This window comes from Thalassophryne amazonica, chromosome 9 (assembly GCF_902500255.1).
Source record: "Thalassophryne amazonica chromosome 9, fThaAma1.1, whole genome shotgun sequence".
Taxonomy (NCBI): domain Eukaryota; kingdom Metazoa; phylum Chordata; class Actinopteri; order Batrachoidiformes; family Batrachoididae; genus Thalassophryne; species Thalassophryne amazonica.
The window spans coordinates 14,931,100-14,951,561 of NC_047111.1; the positions used below are offsets into that span (position 1 = coordinate 14,931,100).

Consider the following 20,462-nt stretch of genomic DNA (forward strand, 5'->3'; position numbering starts at 1 on the left):
CAGTCGTAGTTTTGATTCCTCCACAAGGACCTGGTGGGTGTGGGTGGGGACTCTGACCTGGTAGGTGTGAACTCTGAGCTGGTGGGTGTGGGTGGGGACTCTGACCCGGTGGGTGTGGGTGGGGACTCTGAAATGGTGGGTGTGGGTGGAGACTTTGACCTGGTGTGTGTGGGTGGGGACTCTGACCTGGTAGGTGTGAACTCTGAGCTGGTGGGTGTGGGTGAAGACTCTGACCTGGTGGGTGTGGGTGGGGACTCTGAACCGGTGGGTGTGGGTGGAGACTCTGACCAGGTGGGTGTGGGTGGAAACTGACCTGGTGGGTGTGGGTGGGGACTCTGACCTGGTGGGTGTGGGTGGAGACTCTGACCAGGTGGGTGTGGGTGGAAACTGACCAGGTGGGTGTGGGTGGAAACTGACCTGGTGGGTGTGGGTGGGGACTCTGACCTGGTGGGTGTGGGTGGGGACTCTGAACCGGTGGGTGTGTGTGAAGACTCTGACCCGGTGCGTGTGGGTGGGGACTCTGACCTGGTGGGTGTGGGTGGAGACGCTGACCTGGTGGGTGTGGGTGGGGACTCTGAACCGGTGGGTGTGTGTGAAGACTCTGACCCGGTGCGTGTGGGTGGGGACTCTGACCTGGTGGCTGTGGGTGGGGACTCTGAAATGGTGGGTGTGGGTGGAGACTCTGACCTGGTGGGTGTGGGTGGGGACTCTGACATGGTGGATGTGTGTGAAGACTCTGACCCGGTGCGTGTGGGTGAGGACTCTGAAATGGTGCGTGTGGGTGGGGACTCTGACCCGTTACGTGTGGGTGAGGACTCTGACCCGGTGGGTGTGGGTGAAAACTCTGACCCGGTAGGTGTGGACTCTGACCCGGTAGGTGTGGGTGGGGACTCTGACCTGGTGCGTGTGGGTGGGGACTCTGACCTGGTGGGTGTGGGTGGGGACTCTGACCCGGTGCGTGTGGGTGAGGACTCTGACCCGTTACGTGTGGGTGAGGACTCTGACCTGGTGCGTGTGGGTGAAAACTCTGACCCGGTAGGTGTGGACTCTGACCTGGTGGGTGTGGGTGGGGACTCTGAAATGGTGGGTGTGGGTGGGGACTCTGACCCGGTGGGTGTGGGTGAAAACTCTGACCCGATAGGTGTGGACTCTGACCTGGTGGGTGTGGGTGTGGACTCTGAAATGGTGGGTGTGGGTGTGGACTCTGAAATGGTGGGTGTGGGTGGAGACTCTGACCTGGTGGGTGTGGGTGGGGACTCTGACCTGGTGGCTGTGGGTGGGGACTCTGACCTGGTAGGTGTGAACTCTGAGCTGGTGGGTGTGGGTGAAGACTCTGACCTGGTGGGTGTGGGTGGGGACTCTGAACCGGTGGGTGTGGGTGGGGACTCTGACCTGGTGGGTGTGGGTGGGGACTCTGACCTGGTGGGTGTGGGTGGAGACTCTGACCAGGTGGGTGTGGGTGGAGACGCTGACCTGGTGGGTGTGGGTGGGGACTCTGAACCGGTGGGTGTGTGTGAAGACTCTGACCCGGTGCGTGTGGGTGGGGACTCTGACCTGGTGGCTGTGGGTGGGGACTCTGAAATGGTGGGTGTGGGTGGAGACTCTGACCTGGTGGGTGTGGGTGGGGACTCTGACCTGGTGGCTGTGGGTGGGGACTCTGACCTGGTAGGTGTGAACTCTGAGCTGGTGGGTGTGGGTGAAGACTCTGACCTGGTGGGTGTGGGTGGGGACTCTGACCTGGTGGGTGTGGGTGGAGACTCTGACCAGGTGGGTGTGGGTGGGGACTCTGACCTGGTGGGTGTGGGTGGAGACGCTGACCTGGTGGGTGTGGGTGGGGACTCTGAACCGGTGGGTGTGTGTGAAGACTCTGAACCGGTGCGTGTGGGTGGGGACTCTGACCTGGTGGCTGTGGGTGGGGACTCTGAAATGGTGGGTGTGGGTGGAGACTCTGACCTGGTTGGTGTGGGTGGGGACTCTGACATGGTGGGTGTGTGTGAAGACTCTGACCCGGTGCGTGTGGGTGGGGACTCTGAAATGGTGGGTGTGGGTGGAGACTCTGACCTGGTGGGTGTGGGTGGGGACTCTGACCTGGTGGGTGTGGGTGGGGACTCTGACCCGGTGCGTGTGGGTGGGGACTCTGACCCGTTACGTGTGGGTGAGGACTCTGACCCGGTGGGTGTGGGTGAAAACTCTGACCCGATAGGTGTGGACTCTGACCTGGTGGGTGTGGGTGAGGACTCTGAATCGGTGGGTGTGTGTGAAGACTCTGACCCGGTGCGTGTGGGTGGGGACTCTGACCTGGTGGGTGTGGGTGGGGACTCTGACCCGGTGCGTGTGGGTGGGGACTCTGACCCGTTACGTGTGGGTGAGGACTCTGACCCGGTGCATGTGGGTGAAAACTCTGACCCGGTAGGTGTGGACTCTGACCTGGTGGGTGTGGGTGTGGACTCTGACCTGGTGGGTGTGGGTGTGGACTCTGAAATGGTGGGTGTGGGTGGAGACTCTGATCTGGTGGGTGTGGGTGGAGACTCTGATCTGGTGGGTGTGGGTGGAGACTCTGACCTGGTGGGTGTGGGTGGAGACTCTGACCTGGTGGGTGTGGGTGGGGACTCTGAATCGGTGGGTGTGTGTGAAGACTCTGACCCGGTGGCTGTGGTTGGGGACTCTGAAATGGTGGGTGTGGGTGGGGACTCTGACCTGGTGGGTGTGGGTGGGGACTCTGAAATGGTGGGTGTGGGTGAAGACTCTGACCCGGTGGGTGTGGGTGAAAACTCTGACCCGGTAGGTGTGGACTCTGACCTGGTGGGTGTGGATGGGGACTCTGACCTGGTGGCTGTGGGTGGGGACTCTGACGTGGGGACTCTGACCTGGTGGCTGTGGGTGGAGACTCTGACCTGGTGGCTGTGGGTGGGGATGCAGATGAGTGATTATTTTTTTATTTTTTTCTCTTTCTGTTGGATTGAAAAAGTTCTTGACGTGAACATCAGTTCGTGGAGAAGCCGGAAGTGATGCTGTTAGGATTTTTTATGAGAAGGTCACGGCGCTCACTGGAGACCAGCCTCCTGTTGTCATGGTAACCGTGTCTGTTAAACCTTTGTCTGTGTGAGGGATCGTTGTGAAGCACGTTGAGCTCCTGCGTCAGATGGAAAAGAGATGTTGATTCAGAAGATGTTTTTGTTCTGCAGAGTCACAAAGATCTTCACTTTGTCCACGTCAGACAAGGCGGTCTCTACTGGGTTGCTACCACCACGGCAGGCTCCTCCCCCTTTACCATCGTCGAGTTCCTGAACAGGTATGGCGTTTGTTCAACACAGCGTTTTGCTGCACACCAACAGGGCAGTTTCAGTGGCGGCGTTGATTCGGTGTCTGACTGGAGTGCTTTGTTTCTGCAGGTTAGCCGCGCTGGTTAAAGATTACTGCGGCGTCCTCTCAGAGAAGTCCGTGCAGATGAACTTTGCCCTGATCTATGAGCTCCTCGACGAGGTTGTGGTGAGTGTTCACCGTTGCTCTCTGGGTCAGAGGAATCGGTGGACGACAAAGAAACATGTTGGAGGGTGGGTTTATGCTATTCTGGCATTACCGCGTCCACACGTTCAGTCAGATCATAGGCGGTCACACTGCCGACACCCTGACCTGAGGTCAACATGACCAGTCCACAGCCAGACTGGGGGGTGAGCAGTCTGCCCCTAAAAATCAGTCCACCTTTTGCATCTGTGCATGTCATTTCAGATCACAGCAGCACATCTGAGACGGCGTCTCTTCACCAAAAGCGATCAAATGGATTATTAACCATCAAATGATAAAGATACAACCTCTTAATTCATTCTAAAGACTAAGAGAAACTCAGCGAAATTCTGTGACGCTTACAAATGTCCGACACGCGGTGAACGCATCAGCTAGCAGCTCGTTTAGCCGCGGCGCTCTGATCGCTTCCGCTGCCTTTTTATGAAATAATGCTGAATTTATGTGGAAATGACCGTTTTATAAAAGCTTCAGATATCTGTTGCTGAGACAGATGATGACTAGAGGCAGTCTGAAGCAGAAACGAGGTGAAACCGCGTCATTGGGGGGACCAATTTTTAGGGGGGACTGTTCGGTCTGCAACACCGGCACTCACCCTAAAACCATGACAAGTGTGTGTGTGTGTGTTTCAGGACTATGGTTACATCCAGACCACGTCCTCCGACATCCTGAAGAACTTCATCCAGACTGAAGCCGTTTCCTCCAAATCCTTTAACCTCTTTGACCTCAGTAATGTGGGCTTGGTGCGTTCACAGACATTAAGTTATTTCCTCTTTCTTCATATGATGATGCCTTTTAATGGCTCTGGACATCAGCACGTATGGTTTTTCTTTCTTTTTCATTTGGGACAGTTTGGAGCGGACACTCAGCAGAGCAAAGTGGCTCCCAGCTCAGCAGCCACCAGACCCATCCAGTCCAGCAGAGAGCAGGTACTCAGCAAACCGCTTCAGATCCGGAAAATCCCCTTTGATGCGTCAGTACTTATGGAGCACTGACAAACATTTGTCTGTCACAGTGTTACTGTTGTTATCTGAATGAAATGCTGCAGGAAGTTTCTTGGAATGTTGCTAAATTTTTTTTTTTTTTTATCATGTTATTTGGTTATTGGAAGCCATTTGTATTCATTTCAGTTTATTTATGTCCTTTCTTATACTTAACGTGGTCTTATGTATATATTATCCTCACCAGCCCACCATGTGTACAACCCCAATTCCAATGAAGTTGGGACGTTGTGTAAAATGTAAATAAAAACAGAATACAATGATTTGCAAATCCTCTTCAACCTATATTCAATTGAATACACCACAAAGACAAGATATTTAATGTTCAAACTGATAGACTTTATTGTTTTTGTGCAAATATTTGCTCATTTTGAAATGGATGCCTGCAACACGTTTCAAAAAAGCTGGGACAGTGGTATGTTTACCACTGTGTTACATCACCTTTCCTTCTAACACTCAATAAGCATTTGGGAACTGAGGACACTAGTTGTTGAAGCTTTGTAGGTGGAATTGTTTCCCATTCTTGCTTGATGTACGACTTCAGTTGTTCAACAGTCCGGGGTCTCCATTGACGTATTTTGCGCTTTTTGCGCTTCATAATGTGCCACACATTTTCAATGGGCGACAGGTCTGGGCTGCAGGCAGGCCAGTCTAGTACCCACACTCGTTTACTACAAAGCCACGCTGTTGTAACACCTGCAGAATGTGGCTTGGCATTGTCTTGCACTTGTAGATATAGTGACGAACTGTGTTAACTGACAATGGTTTTCTGAAGTGTTACTGAGCCCACGCGGTAAGATCCTTTATACAATGATGTTGGTTTTAATGCAGTGCCGCCTGAGGGATTGAAGGTCACTGGCAGTGTCAGTGTTGGTTTTCGGCCTTGCCGCTTACATGTAGAAAGTTCTGCAGATTCTCTGGATCTTCTGATTATATTAAATCTTGTTGCAAAGCAAATTACAATGACAATAAAGGTGATTCTGATTCTGATTCCTTGCAATTGAACTTTGAGAAACATTGTTCTTAAACTGCTGGACTGTTTTTTCATGCAGTTGTTCACAAAGTGGTGATCCTCACCCCATCTTTGCTTGTGAATGGCTGAGCCTTTTGGGGATGCACCTTTTATACCCAGTCATGACACTCACCTGTTTCCAATGAACCTGTTCACCTGTGGAATGTTCCAAACAGGTGTTCTTTGAGCATTCATCAACTTTCTCAGTCTTTTGTTGCCCGTGTCCCAACTTTTTTGAAACGTGTTGCAGGCATCCATTTCAAAATGAGCAAATATTTGCACAAAAACAAAAAAGTTTATCAGTTTGAACATTAAATATCTTGTCTTTGTGTTGTAGTCAATTGAATATAGGTTGAAGAGGATTCGCAAATCATTGTATTCTGTTTTTATTTACATTTCACACAACGTCCCAACTTCATTGGAACTGGGGTTGTACGTTTGAAGCCACACACTGTGTAACATCTATTGACAGTTCAAAAAGTCCAGATAAAATCAGCTTGAAACTGACAGCAGCTTGTTTTCTGTACATTTGAAGCCAGTCATTGTGTAACTTCATTTGACAGTTCAGTATTATTTATTGTCTGACGCCACGGTCTGGATTTGTGGCATCACTACCTGAATGATGATCTAAGATGATTGTTGTCATTGGTTTGGTCTTTGAGGTATTATTGATAAAGTTGTCCTAATTTCTGATCGCCATGGTGTTCAACATGTGCTTCCTTCCTGTCTTTCCGCTAAGCTGTTTGTAATCTCTCCCTCAGTTGTAATGTCAGTCTGAAGGGATTCAAACCTACAGATTTTTGAAAATACAGCTATATGGAAAAGTTTGGACACCCCTGATAATTTTAATGATTTTCCTTTATAAATCCTTGGTTGTCTGGATCAGAAATGTCAGTTAAATATATCATATAGCAGACAAACACACTGATATTTGAGAAGTGAAATGAAATTTCTAGTATTTACAGAAAGTGTGCAATAATTATTTAAACAAAATTAGGCAGGTGCATAAATTTGGACACCCTTGTCATTTTATTGATTAACCCTTGACCTCCTTACACTGGTGAATCCAATCATGAGAAAGGGTATTTAAGGTGGCCATTTGCAAATGTTTCCCCTCTTTGCATCTCTTCTAATGAGTGGCAACATGGGAGCCTCTAAACAACTCTCAAATGACCTGAAAACAAAGATTGTTCAGCATCATGGTTTAGGGGAAGGATACAAAAAGCTATCTCAGAGATTTCAGCTGTCAGTTTCCACTGTGATTAACATAGTGAGGAAATGGAAGACCATAGGCACAGTACTAGTTAAGGCCCGAAGTGGCAGGCCAATAAAAATCTCAGATAAGCTGAAGTGAAGGATGGTGAGAACAGTCATAGTCAACCCACAGACCTTCTCCAAAGACCTACAACATGTTCTTGCTGCAGATAGTGTCTCTGTGCATCATTCAACTATACAGCACACTTTGCACAAGGAGATGCTGTATGATGCTGTAATGCAGAGGAAGCCTTTTCTGCGTACATGCCACAGAGTTGCTTGAGGTATGCTAAAGCACATTTGGTCAAGCCAGCTTCATTTTGGAATAAGGTGCTGTGGACTGATGAAACTAAAATTGAGTTATTAGGGCATAACAAGGGGCAGTATGCATGGCTGAAAAAGAACACAGCATTCCAAGAAAAACACTTGCTACCTACAGTAAAATTTGGAGGTGGTTCCATCATGCTGTGGGGCTGTGTGGCCAGTGCAGGTACTGGGAATCTTGTTAAAGTTGAGGGTCACATGGATTCCAGTCAATATCAGCAGATTCTTGAGAACAGTGTTCATGAATCAGTGACAAAGTTGAAGCTGCGCCGGGGCTGGATCTTTCAACAAGACAATGACCCGAAACACTGCTCAAAATTTACTAAGACATTCATGCAGAGGAACAAGTACAATGTTCTGGAATGGCCATCTCAGTCCCCAGACCTGAATATTATTGAAAATCTGTGGTGTGATATTAAGCGGGCTGTCCATGCTCAGAAACCAACAAACCTGAGATGTTTTGTAAAGAAGAATGGTCCAAAATATCTTCAACCAGAATCCAGACTCTCATTGGAAGCTATTGGAAGCGTTTAGAGGCTGTTATTTCTGCAAAAGGAGGATCTACTAAATATTGATACATTTTTTTTCTGTTGGGGTGCCCAAATTTATACACCTGCCTAATTTTGTTTGAAGAATTATTACACACTTTTTTGTAAATTCTGTAAACTGTGTTTGTCTGCTATGTAATATATTTAACTGAAATTGTTGATTCAAACAACCAATGATTTATAAAGGAAAGTCACAGAAATCATCAGGGGTGCCCAAACTTTTACATACAACTATAAATAACAGCTGAGAGGAAATGATCCAATCCCAGCTTTCGTGTTTCTTTTTGTTTTTCCAGGGAGGGAAGAGTGAGATATTTGTGGATGTGGTTGAGAGAATGACGGTCGTCATCGGCTCCAACGTGAGTGACGTCAAGAGGCCGATTGCTGCTGGACTCTGGGTTTCCTTCACCGGCTGATGTGGTTGTTTGTGATTTGCGCTGCAGGGCGTCGTGATGAAGGCCGACGTGGAGGGTGAAATCAAAGTCAAGTGCTACCTGCCCACCTGTTCAGGTGAGCTCCAGAGTGTCAGTGAGGGTCCGCCCACTGTGGTGAGGTGTGAGACGACAACATTTATAACAGAACCACAGATGCCATGCAACAGCCAATCAGAGCCCCAGGTTCTGTTCCAGTCTGAACCCTTCAAAAAGCGCTTTTTTGTCTTTTGTTCTTGTTTATTTGTTAAAAACATTAAAACTCTGTCCTCTTTGACAGAAATGCGAATTGGACTGAATGAGGAGTTCAGCATCGGAAAGTCGCAGCTCAGAGGTGAGTTTTCCTGGATTTATACGAAAACCTCCCAAAACCCCGAAAGGAACGCTTCAGTTTAAGACCAGGGCTAAACCGCTGCTAGCTTACAAAATTAATTTTTGTCATTATTTATACAAATTATTTATGCATTGTACCCATCAGGTGCATTTAAAATGTACGCGGGCCACAGTTAGCACAACAGACTAATTTTCATCCTTTTGTCCAGCAACATACGTGCAGATAAAGGGTGAAACCTGAAATCTAGGCTGGCGTTTGCCAGAAGGCACATGGGAGATTGGAGCCAGAATCTGTGTTCCACTCAGTCATTTAGCTGTGACTGCAGAAGCACCAGGACAGAGGACGTGTCTGTGCTGTCAGTCATTCTGTCCGTCTCGGTGGCTTCCCAACTCTGATGATGAGCAAACATTATATTTAATAATAGATTTCCCTCAATTCGATCATATTCTTGTCCGTCTTCTGACTTATCTAAAGGCTGTAAAAGTGATTTATTCTGATAAAGTGAGTGAGTATTTATCATGAATCCAGTATTTATTGTCATCATTATTGAATTTAGATCATGTTGTAGAGATCTGTCGAGATAAAATAAATAAAAACATACATAATAAATCTCTGTATAAAGAGATGAGTGTGTGTGTGCGCGCGTGCCCCTATTCTGTCCAAACAGCACCTTGGAATTGAGCCAAACTTGTCCCACATATACTTTGACATGCAGGGAGTGACATAGGCTATTGTGTACTTTAGTAGTAGTACTAGTAGTAGTCGTGGTAATAGCAGCTGTCTCTTTTTCAGGGAGCTCTAGTTGCACGCTAACAGTTCTCTGGAATCCAGGATATGTGGGAGGTGATAGGTTTGTTGGTGAAGATGACATTTTCATGTGAGTCTCTGAATCAAACCCGCCCCGGGGCGGCTCATCGATTGTATAAATTAATAAAACATAATAAACCTGCAGTGTGCAGAGTGTCTCTTTAAAAAATGCCAGAGGGGTAAGATGTTTTCGCGAGCTTTTTCCTCTTTGACTCTGTCGTTCTGAGCTAAAATCTTTTTTTGTTTGTTTGTTTGTGTCTCTTAAGTGAATTCTGTGTCTGTGCAGGTTACGGCATGGCGGTTCGTGTTGATGAGTGCAGCTTTAACCAGGTGGTCAAACTGGAGGAGTTCGACTCTCACCGGATCCTGAGGTTCTGTCCCAGTCAGGGGGAGGTCAGCGTTTCCTCCACGTCAGCAAACATGTCAGGACATGTTCACGTGACCTTGTTTCTAGAAAAAGTGTAAAACATAAAACAACGTGATGGTTTATAAATTATTTAAGCTAAAGCACAAAATATCAAAATGTTGAAACTGACAAATTGTATAATTTTTTTTAAATATATTTGCTCTTTTTCTTTTCTTTTTTCCCTCCTTCTTCTTTCTTTTTTTATACAAAGTGACAAGTTGAAATGATCCTGTTGCAGTTTATGGCCCAGTCACACAGCAACGACAATTCCTGAACGAAGGGGAAAAAAACCACAGTCACAATTTGTCGAGAAAAGGTCAACAAATGAGCTTTTGACTTTTCCCATCACTGAATAGCCTGTGAATCAAGAGCGCAGAAAGGACGAAAGAGGAACAAAACAAAACCAAAGCTAACGTTGATCTCCACGCTTTAAATGAAACGCACCTGGAGCCACTGCTGGAGTTGCAGTGTGTGTCTGCATCTCTGCATTCCAGGACGGAGCTCAGCTGCAAACAGAAGTGCGTGATCCGACCCACTGTGGAGATCTGTGCCCACGTCAGTGGATCCACCTGTTCTGGTTCCTCGTCCAGAACAAAAGAGGGATTCTCACGTCTTTTCATGACAAAAAACTCCTGTAGCAGTGGAATGTGCCTTTCATTTCCAAAGTAAACGCTTTGTTGATCTGGGACGTCGTCTGACTACCACAGAAATGGCAAAAGAGTTTGACATCAGCACTTTTTCGGAGGAATTTGCGCGTCGGGACTGAGGCGCAGGGCACAGAACAAAAAGCAACACCGTGATGAAGCCTCACAGGACATGTTGTGGCATGTCCAGCTCGTCCACAATTTCTCGGATAGTCACACTACTGAAAAGCCACCGAAAGCCATCTGAATTTTCCAAATGGTTTCCACTTGGCTGTCTCTCACACTTTATGAAAAAATTTTGATGAAGCAAAGCGGCAGTCGATCAGCCATTTTCCTGACAATGAAAATCCGATGAGGGGGCTGGACCACTCCTCCCACAAGGCGTGCTCACAGGCGAATGACGCAACCGACAGGCGTGAAAAAACTCATGCATGCGCACGAAGGTTCAAGCTTGGCTGATACAATCACACATGATTCAAATCCATATCGTTTTTGCAAAAAATAAAAAGGTCCGTTACTTTTCTACCAGACCTCGTATGCATTGTCCAGCACAGAGCGTGTGGCTGCCGGTGGAAAAAAGCACGGCGTCCAGCTGGGAACACAGAGGGTGGGATCGTTGTGACGACATGCGTGTAAGCGCGCGGATCAAAGTCACTGCAATACGCAGTGATCAAGGATCACTTCCTCAAAACTTTTGAACTGTCAGACGCTGAAAGGGCCAGCAGGCTCTTCTCTCTGCAGAGGCTGGAGGACAGTAAGCCCTCAGAGCTCATGGACAGAATGCTGCAGCTCCGGCCGGACTTTTTGTGCAGCAACTCTCTCCTTGTGCAGCAACTCTCTCCTTGTGCGTGCAGCACTGGCCAACACCACGATCACGGGCTGCTGTGCACTGGCAGAGAGGCCGACAAATTCTTCCTGGCCAGCCAGCACCACACCATGACCAGCAGCTCTCGCCACATCACACGCAGTGGCAGAAGCCCCGCACCGCGCACACATCAACAACGCCACAGAGGAGCTGCAGCTCCTCCACTGCAGTGCTCAAAAACTGGCTTTTGTACTGTGTGAAAATGTTCAGCTGGTTGAACAAAGTCAAACTAAATGCGAACATTACAAAAACTAAGCAAACGATAAAAAACGTCAAGAACTACAGCAAAACAAAATACGGACGAATTGAGGTTTTTGGTGGCATTCGTTCAAATTTTTCAACAGTTTAAAAATCCTGACACAGTGCCAGCTGCAGGAATGAAGCTGCATGAAGGTTAAACGATGCCAACGAAAGTTAATGAAAGTCCAGATTTCTTGTTTTGTTTGGGCTTCGTTGCCCTTAATTAAGTGCCGTGTGACCGGGCCTTTAGGCTCCATCATGCTGACAGATGAGTCAGAAAATAAAAGCTTTATCAACAAACGGATTTTGGGCGTTGCCCTCTACAGTCAAAAATATCACAAAAAGATGAAAGAAATCACATCAACAAAAATATAAACGCAACACTTTTGGTTTTGCTCCCATTTTGTATGAGATGAGCTCAAAGAGCTAAAACTTTTTCCACATACACAATATCACCATTTCTCTCAAATATTGTTCACAAACCAGTCTAAATCTGTGATAGTGAGCACTTCTCCTTTGCTGAGATAATCCATCCCACCTCACAGGTGTGCTATATCAAGATGCTGATTAGACACCATGATTAGTGCACAGGTGTGCCTTAGACTGCCCACAATAAAAGGCCACTCTGAAAGGTGCAGTTTTATCACACAGCACAATGCCACAGATGTCGCAAGATTTGAGGGAGCGTGCAATTGGCATGCTGACAGCAGGAATGTCAACCAGAGCTGTTGCTCGTGTATTGAATGTTCATTTCTCTACCATAAGCCGTCTCCAAAGTCGTTTCAGAGAATTTGGCAGTACATCCAACCAGCCTCACAACCGCAGACCACATGTAACCACACCAGCAGAGGACCTCCACATCCAGCATGTTCACCTCTAAGATCGTCTGAGACCAGCCACTCGGACAGCTGCTGAAACAATCGGTTTGCATAACCAAAGAATTTCTGCACAAACTGTCAGAAACCGTCTCAGGGAAGCTCATCTGCATGCTCGTCGTCCTCATCGGGGTCTCGACCTGACTCCAGTTCATCGTCGTAACCGACTTGAGTGGGCAAATGCTCACATTCAATCAATCAATCAATTTTTTTATATAGCGCCAAATCACAACAAACAGTTGCCCCAAGGCACTTTATATTGTAAGGCAAGGCCATACAATAATTATGTAAAACCCCAACGGTCAAAACGACCCCCTGTGAGCAAGCACTTGGCTACAGTGGGAAGGAAAAACTCCCTTTTAACAGGAAGAAACCTCCAGCAGAACCAGGCTCAGGGAGGGGCAGTCTTCTGCTGGGACTGGTTGGGGCTGAGGGAGAGAACCAGGAAAAAGACATGCTGTGGAGGGGAGCAGAGATCGATCACTAATGATTAAATGCAGAGTGGTGCATACAGAGCAAAAAGAGAAAGAAACAGTGCATCATGGGAACCCCCCAGCAGTCTACGTCTATAGCAGCATAACTAAGGGATGGTTCAGGGTCACCTGATCCAGCCCTAACTATAAGCTTTAGCAAAAAGGAAAGTTTTAAGCCTAATCTTAAAAGTAGAGAGGGTGTCTGTCTCACTGATCTGAATTGGGAGCTGGTTCCACAGGAGAGGAGCCTGAAAGCTGAAGGCTCTGCCTCCCATTCTACTCTTACAAACCCTAGGAACTACAAGTAAGCCTGCAGTCTGAGAGCGAAGCGCTCTATTGGGGTGATATGGTACTACGAGGTCCCTAAGATAAGATGGGACCTGATTATTCAAAACCTTATAAGTAAGAAGAAGAATTTTAACATTCACTGGCGTTTGGCACGTTGGAGAGGTGTTCTCGTCACGGATGATGCGAAGGAGATGTGTTGCATTGCATGAGGCAAATGGTGGTCACACCAGATACTGACTGGTATCCCCCCCCCCCCCCCCCCCAATAAAACAAAACTGCACCTTTCAGAGTGGCCTTTTATTGTGGACAGTCTAAGGCACACCTGTGCACTAATCATGGTGTCTAATCAGCATCTTGGTATGGCACACCTGTGAGGTGGGATGGATTATCTCAGCAAAGGAGAAGTGCTCACTATCACAGATTTAGACTGGTTTGTGAACAATATTTGAGGGAAATGGTGATATTGTGTATGTGGAAAAAGTTTTAGATCTTTGAGTTCATCTCATACAAAATGGGAGCAAAACCAAAAGTGTTGCGTTTATATTTTTGTTGAGTATAATTAAGGCTGCAAATAATAATTGTTTTCATTTCCCATTAACTTTTTTTTTTTTTTTTTTTGTATTTCTCAATAAATCAGGTAGTTTATTTATTGGTTCATAAAATGTGTGAACGTGTCACACAGTCTGCATGAACGTTTGACCTTCAGCTTGTCCGGATGAACACTTTTTTTGTGAACAGTGATGAACTTGACAGAAGTGTGTGACTGCTGATCAGGATGAGCAAAATGCATCGTTTGTTTGATGGTTGAAAACGTATCTGTTGAGGGTTAATTACGTTATAATGAACTTTGCCGAAAATGTTTCCTGCTAAACTTGGATCCATTTCTTTGTCAGTGCTGTTAACTTATGCCGTTTTGTCCCCTGTAGCAAACGATGATGCAGTACCGGCTAAGCGACGAGTTGCCTTCAGCGCCTCCTTTCCGTCTCTTCCACACCATAGAGCGAGACAGCTGCGGCAGGTACGTGATGGTAAATGTTTGCATTCCTCTGACAGAGGCAAGGGTGTGACTTCCTGTCTGTCTGACGTGTTTCCTGCATGTGTCATCCAGCGAGTTAATTTTTAACCAGCGACCCAAAAATATCTTTGAAACATTTAGGATCAGCAGTGAAAGTTCAGCACGATTAATATACTCATGGTGCATCTGGAAAGTATTCACAGTCTTTGCCATGAAGCTCATAATTGAGCTCAGGTGCTTCCTGTTTCCACTGATCATCCTTGAGATGTTTCTACAGCTTAAATGGAGTCCACCTGGGGTAAATTCAGTTGATTGGACATAATTTGGAAAGACACACCTGTCTACATATAAGGTCCCACAGTTGACAGTCAGAGCACAAACCAAGCATGAAGTCAAAGGAATTGTCTGTAGACCTCCGGGATTGTTTGGAGGCACAAATCTGGGGAAGGGTACAGAAACATTTCTGCTGCTTTGAAGGTCCCAATGAGCACAGTGGTCTGCATCATCTGTAAATGGAAGAGATTCAGATCCACCAGGACTCTTCCTAGAGCTGGACGCCCATCTAAACTGAGCAATCGGGGGAGAAGGACCTTAGTCAGGGAGGTGACCAAGAACTCGAATGCTTTGGTGTCATGTTTGGAGGAAACCAGGCACCATCCCTACAGTGAAGCGTGGTGGTGGCAGCATCATGCTGTGGGGATGTTTTTCAGCAGCAGGAACTGGGAGACTAGTCAGGATTGAGGGAAAGATGAATGCAGCAATGTACAGAGACATCCTGGATGAAAACCTGCTTCAGAGCGCTCTTGACCTCAGACTGGGGCGAATGTTCGTCTTTCAGCAGGACAATGACCCTAAACACACAGCCAAGACAACTCTATGAATGTCCTTGAGTGGCCCAGCCAGAGCCCAGACCTGAATCAGACTGAACATCTCTGGAGAGATCTGAAAATGTCTGTGCACCGACACTCCCCATCCAACCTGATGGAGCTTGAGAGGTGCTGCAAAGAGGAATGGACCAAACTGTCCAAAGATAGGTGCACCAAGCTTGTGACATCATATTCAAGAAGACTTGAGGCTGTAATTGCTGCCAAAGATGCATCAACAAAGTATTGAGCAAAGGGTGTGAATACTTATGGACGTGTGATTTCTTAGGTTTTTTTTTTTTTATTTGTAAAAATAAAAAAAAAACTTTGTTCACATTGTCATTATGGGGTGTTGTGAGTAGAATTTCAAGGGGGGATAAATTAATTTACTACATTTTGGAATAAGGCTGTAACAAAACAAAATGTGGGAAAAGTGAAGTACTGTGAATACTGTCCAGATGCGCTGTGAAAGCATCACAGCCAGGAATCCATCAGTCAGATCACATTGATCAATCAGAAGAGAAACTTCGTCAATCAAAGTCTGAAAGTCTCATATATCAATACCGCTTTCTTTCATTGATTTGTCACAAAGAATAATGTAATGAATGTAATATAATGACTTCAAAGTTTTCTTGTTTTAACAGGCTTTTAAAAGAGAACAATATAAAGTAAAGTAGATGTTCTGAAACATCCTTCTGGAAAAAGAAAAGACTTGCTGAAAACTCAACTGTGGGGGAGAGGCTGTATCTTAGAGAACGAGTCCATACTCGGCACTCGACTCATTTGCACACTGTGGACACCCGCAGCAGAGGAGGATGGCTCAGCTAACGTAAAGCTAACTCTGTAATATGTTGTTTTAAAAAGGTTATTTACATTTTGTGAGCTAAACATGCACATGTTTAGTTCCACATTGAAGCCAGTCTGTGCAGTCACGCATTTCTAACATGTCACCTGTTCAGTGGCGACAACCAGCGATACACTTGAGTTCTTTTTGTCCCGTCTAACAACGTTAATTGGCCCGTTCACTTCTGCTTGCTAACACTGTGTTTGCATTCTCCATAATTAAGGTGCCAATTAAATTTATTTCTGTCCCAGATATGAGGGGGAGGGGAGATGGCCCCCCACAACATCTAGAAATAGAGCTCAGGTTAAGAAAAAAAAAAAGCAGATCATCTTTCATGCAAGAATAAAAGTGATGATGTCAAGTGCTTTTAGTAATGTCATAAACATTTGTCAGACATCACTGAAGAAACTAAAGGAAGACAGAACAGCGTTTTCTGCACCTCGTCAGAGTTCAAAACTTTACCGCTGCATGAAACAGGAAGTAAATATCTTAAAAAATGTCTGTGATGTGATGATTAAACTGAGACATGTTTATGCACATTTGTTGCTTCTTGCTGATGGTGACGTGCACACCTGCATGCAAATCACATGATGTCAGCTACAAAAAGCATTAATTAACCAAATCCAGTCAGGTTAAAGGTCAGTCCTCTGTGCTGACTGTGTGTGTATGTGTGTGTTTGCAGGCTGCTGATGTATCTGAAGCTTCGCTGTGATCTCGCGCCAAAGGGGTCAGAAACTTTACTCACCTGTTTCTCTTCAGATCGATTGACCTTTGTTTATTGTGTTGTGCAAAAGTTTTAGGCACCCTACAGTAACTTGCCAAGTTGTTGTGTGTTTGATCACTGCGGACCCACCCACACGGGTCAGCCCACGTGTGGACTGTGGATTATTGTGCATTTAGTGTCACAGTGACTTGTTTTTAAAGTAATAACTGCGTAAATCTCAGAATCAGAATCCTTTTATTGTCATTTTACAGTGTACGCAGTACAAAGTATAACGAGATTAAAAAGTAGCAGCTCTCTTTTCAGTGCAGTGGTTGATGATAAATAAATGATAGAGTTGAAATAAAATAGAATAGAATGAAGGAAAGCAAAACACTGCACAAAATATACAAAATATGAGGAATGTGCACAGATGTATGACACTAACTGCAAATATAAAGAAGAGTTCTGTAGGAGAGGAACAATACATTGCACATGAGGGAGAAAAAAATGGATAAAATTCTGCTATTTCTGTTGTATAAATTCCTTTTTGGTGGCGTTCAGGACAATAACAGCTCTTCTGTAAAAGCTGCTCCTCTGTCTGTCTGTTTGTGCCTCTCTGAGGGTAACAGTCTGAAGAGGTGGTGTCCGGGGTGGGAGGAGTCTCGGCTGATGTTGTGAGCTCTCCTGAGGCAGCGGGAGTTGGAGATGTCCTCCAGAGAAGCGAGGGGGGCAGCCGGTCAGTTTCTGGGCCGTGTTAGTGACCCTCTGCAGTGCCTTCCTCTCCACAGTGGTGCAGCTGAAGAACCACAGTGTGATTCCACAGCTCAGCACCGACTCCACCGAGCACCGGTAGAAGGACAACAGCAGTTTGGTTGACAGGTTGCTCCTCCTGAGGAGTCTCAGAAAGAACAGCCTCTGCTGCGCCTTCCCCAGGAGCACAGTGGAGTTAGCAGTCCATGACAGATCCTCTCTAGTGAGGGTGCCCAGAAACCAAAAGACTTGCACCCTCTCCACCAGGTCCCCGCTGATCTTGACCAATGTGGAGTTTCAGTGAAATCAGAGTGTGATCAGGCAAAAAGCGTCTTAAACGCCAACAGTCTCTGCTGTCCGTACACTGAATACATACGAGGTCTCTTAGATAATAAACCGACCCTTTTATTTTTTTTTTAACTATATGGATTTGAATGACATGCGATTACACCAATCATGCTTAAACCCTGGTGCGCATGCGTGAGTTTTTTCACGCGTGTCGGTGATGTCATTTCCCTGTGGGCAGGCCTTGAGTGAGATGTGGTCCCGCCCTCTCTGCTGAATTCCTTTGTTTCACACGCTGCTCGAGACTGCGCGCGTTGCTTTATCAAAATTTTTTCTGGACCAGTGAGGAATATCCGAGTGGACACTATTCGAGAAATTAAGCTGGTTTTCGGTGAAAAGTTTAACGGCTGATGAGAGATTATGGGGTGTTTCTGTCGGTGTAAGGACTTCCCACGGAGCAGGACGTTGTGCAGCGCTTCCAGGCGCCGTCGTCGGCCTGTTTCGACCTGAAAACATCATAATTTAAGGCTTAATACACCCAGGACGTCATGAGAGAAAAGAGAAGATTCAGAAGAGGCCGGCATGAGGACTTTATGTGGACATTCCACTGTTTAAGGACATTTTGAATGAAAGACGTGCGCGCAAATTCGCCGAGTTGTTTCCGTGATGACTCGGCGAATCTGTGTGCGCCGCGACAGGAAAAACACCTCCGTGTTGAAAACCATTTGTAAAATTCAGGCGGCTTTTGATGCTTTCAACAAGTGAGTAACTGAGAAATTGTTTAACAGCTTGGGCATGTTCCAACTTGCCCGTTAAGATTTCCAACGGAGGTGTTTTTCCTGTCGCGAACCCCCTCGGTCGGGTCCGGCCCGACATGCAACTCTGCCCGCACGTTCTTTCATTACAAAATGTCCGTTAACAATGGAATGTCCGAATAAACTCCTCATGCCGACATCTTCTGAAAGTTCTCTGTTCTCTGACGACTTCCTGGGTCAACAGAGCCTGAAATGTGGAAGTTTTCAACTTGAAACGGCGAGACGCTGCCGCCTCGAAGCGCAGATGGCTGTCAGGCGCCGTGGGCCATCCTTACGGCGACACTACCAGACCAAAATCTTTCATCAGCTGTTAAAATTTTTACCGAAAACCAGCTGAATTTATCAAATGGTGTCCACTCAGTTGTGCCTTACAGTTTTGAAAAAATTTTGATCAAACAAAGCCGCAGTCTCTGAGCCATTCCTAAACAATGAAAATAACGACGAGAGGGTGGGCGACTCCTCACTCAAAGACTGCCCACAGGTGAATGACGTAACCGACAGGCGTGAAAAAACTCTTGCATGCCCACGAGGGTTCAAGCATGTATGATGTAATCACACGTGATTCAAATCCATATGGTTTTTGAAAAAAATAATAAGGTCTGATCCGGGACTAAATACCAGGATCCGTTTGGAACCATGGGTTTTGTGATCTGTTACACTTCCAGTTCTTGAGCAAGAGCTGGTCTGCCATTATGTAGACCTGGATTTGAATCCCGCCCATGCTGCCGGTATGCGTCCTTGGACAACACACTTGATCTACGTTGTCTCAGTCCACCCAGTTGTAAATGGTTTGCATCCTCGGCTGGGGAAGCAGCCTGCTTTGGACTGGCATCCAGTCCTGGGTTGTAGACTCTGGTCTGCTTCACCCTGTGGAACCCAGAGATAAGTACCGGCCCGATGGGCCTCAGGGCCTGGAGGATGGTCTAACACCTCTAACTCCTTAGTGGAGAAGCTTGAATCTTCGACTGGACTGGGTTGCTTGATGCGAGGACGTCATCTCTCCCAGTCACTAGTTCAAATATGTCGATGACACATGGGTTAAAATCAAGCAACGGGAGGTTGAGGACTTTACAGAACACATCAACTCGTTGGATTCCCATATCAAGTTCACACGTGAGGATGCCAGAAACAACCATTTAGCCTTCTTGGGCTGTGATGTTACGATTGGAGAGAACAGGCAGCTCCAGACGGGTTTACAGAAAACCCACTCACACTGACCAATATCTGCTCTTTGGCTCAAACCACCCCCTTGAACACAAGCTCGGGGTGATCAGGACTCTTTAACACAGAGCCCTACAGGTGCCCACAACTACAGAGGGAAGGGCTAAAGAACAACAACTTGTACGGAAAGCCCTCACAGTATGTGGGTACCCACGATGGTCCCTGGACAAAGTGCAGAAAACCCAGAAAACAAAGAGACCAGATAGACAGGAGACGGAGACAAGAAGAAGCGGAGTGTCTCTCCCTTATTTAGCAGGAGTAGGGGAAAAACTACAGAGGATCTTCAGACAGCACAAAATCCCAGTTTATTTTAAACCGGTTAACACCTTGAGACAGAAATTAGTTCATCCTAAGGACAGGATCCCTAGTTACAAACAGAGCAATGTAGTGTATTCTGTCAGATGTCAGGAAAACTGTAATGAACACTACATAGGTGAGACTAAGCAACCTTTACACAAAAGGCTATACCAGCACCGCAGAGAGGGCTCAAATGGACCTCAGTCTGCAGTTCATCTCCACCTTAAAGACACTAACCACACGTTTGAGGACAAGGAAGTTAAAATATTAGCCAGAGAGAAGAAGTGGTTTGAGAGAGGGGTCAAGGAGGCATTCTATGTGAAACGGTTGAAACCCAGCCTTAACCGGGGAGGGGGTCTGAGACACGCTTTGTCCCCTGTTTACAATGGGGTACTCAGGTCAAAGCAGTTTCAGTCTTTTGTTCATGGTAATGAGTCATTCACATCATCAGGAGAGTCGTAAGGGAGCCATCAGGAGAGGCTTCCGTCCCATCATTAGGAGGGACAGCTGCCCTGTCATTAGGAGGGTGCTTACTAGAGCACAATAGTTGCTAATTAGAGCTATTGTTTAGTCACCAGCGTATAGCAGTCGGCCTCTCAGTAGGAGGGGACTGGTTAGGTTTAAAACTCCAGCTTTTGTGGCTTC

General features: G+C 46.6%; 1 protein-coding gene across 1 annotated transcript in view; it reads left to right on the plus strand.

The window, feature by feature from the left end:
* Window positions 1-20,462, plus strand: part of ap4m1 (adaptor related protein complex 4 subunit mu 1) — a 42,711-nt gene that overhangs the window by 14,314 nt on the left and 7,935 nt on the right. Inside the window, exons 3-13 of the mRNA XM_034177623.1 lie at window positions 2,988-3,073; window positions 3,186-3,292; window positions 3,393-3,489; window positions 4,155-4,265; window positions 4,374-4,451; window positions 7,958-8,020; window positions 8,105-8,171; window positions 8,373-8,426; window positions 9,520-9,626; window positions 13,951-14,042; window positions 16,429-16,473. Coding sequence (XP_034033514.1) covers window positions 2,988-3,073; window positions 3,186-3,292; window positions 3,393-3,489; window positions 4,155-4,265; window positions 4,374-4,451; window positions 7,958-8,020; window positions 8,105-8,171; window positions 8,373-8,426; window positions 9,520-9,626; window positions 13,951-14,042; window positions 16,429-16,473 — 907 coding nt within the window. The remainder of the gene's footprint in view (window positions 1-2,987; window positions 3,074-3,185; window positions 3,293-3,392; window positions 3,490-4,154; window positions 4,266-4,373; window positions 4,452-7,957; window positions 8,021-8,104; window positions 8,172-8,372; window positions 8,427-9,519; window positions 9,627-13,950; window positions 14,043-16,428; window positions 16,474-20,462) is intronic.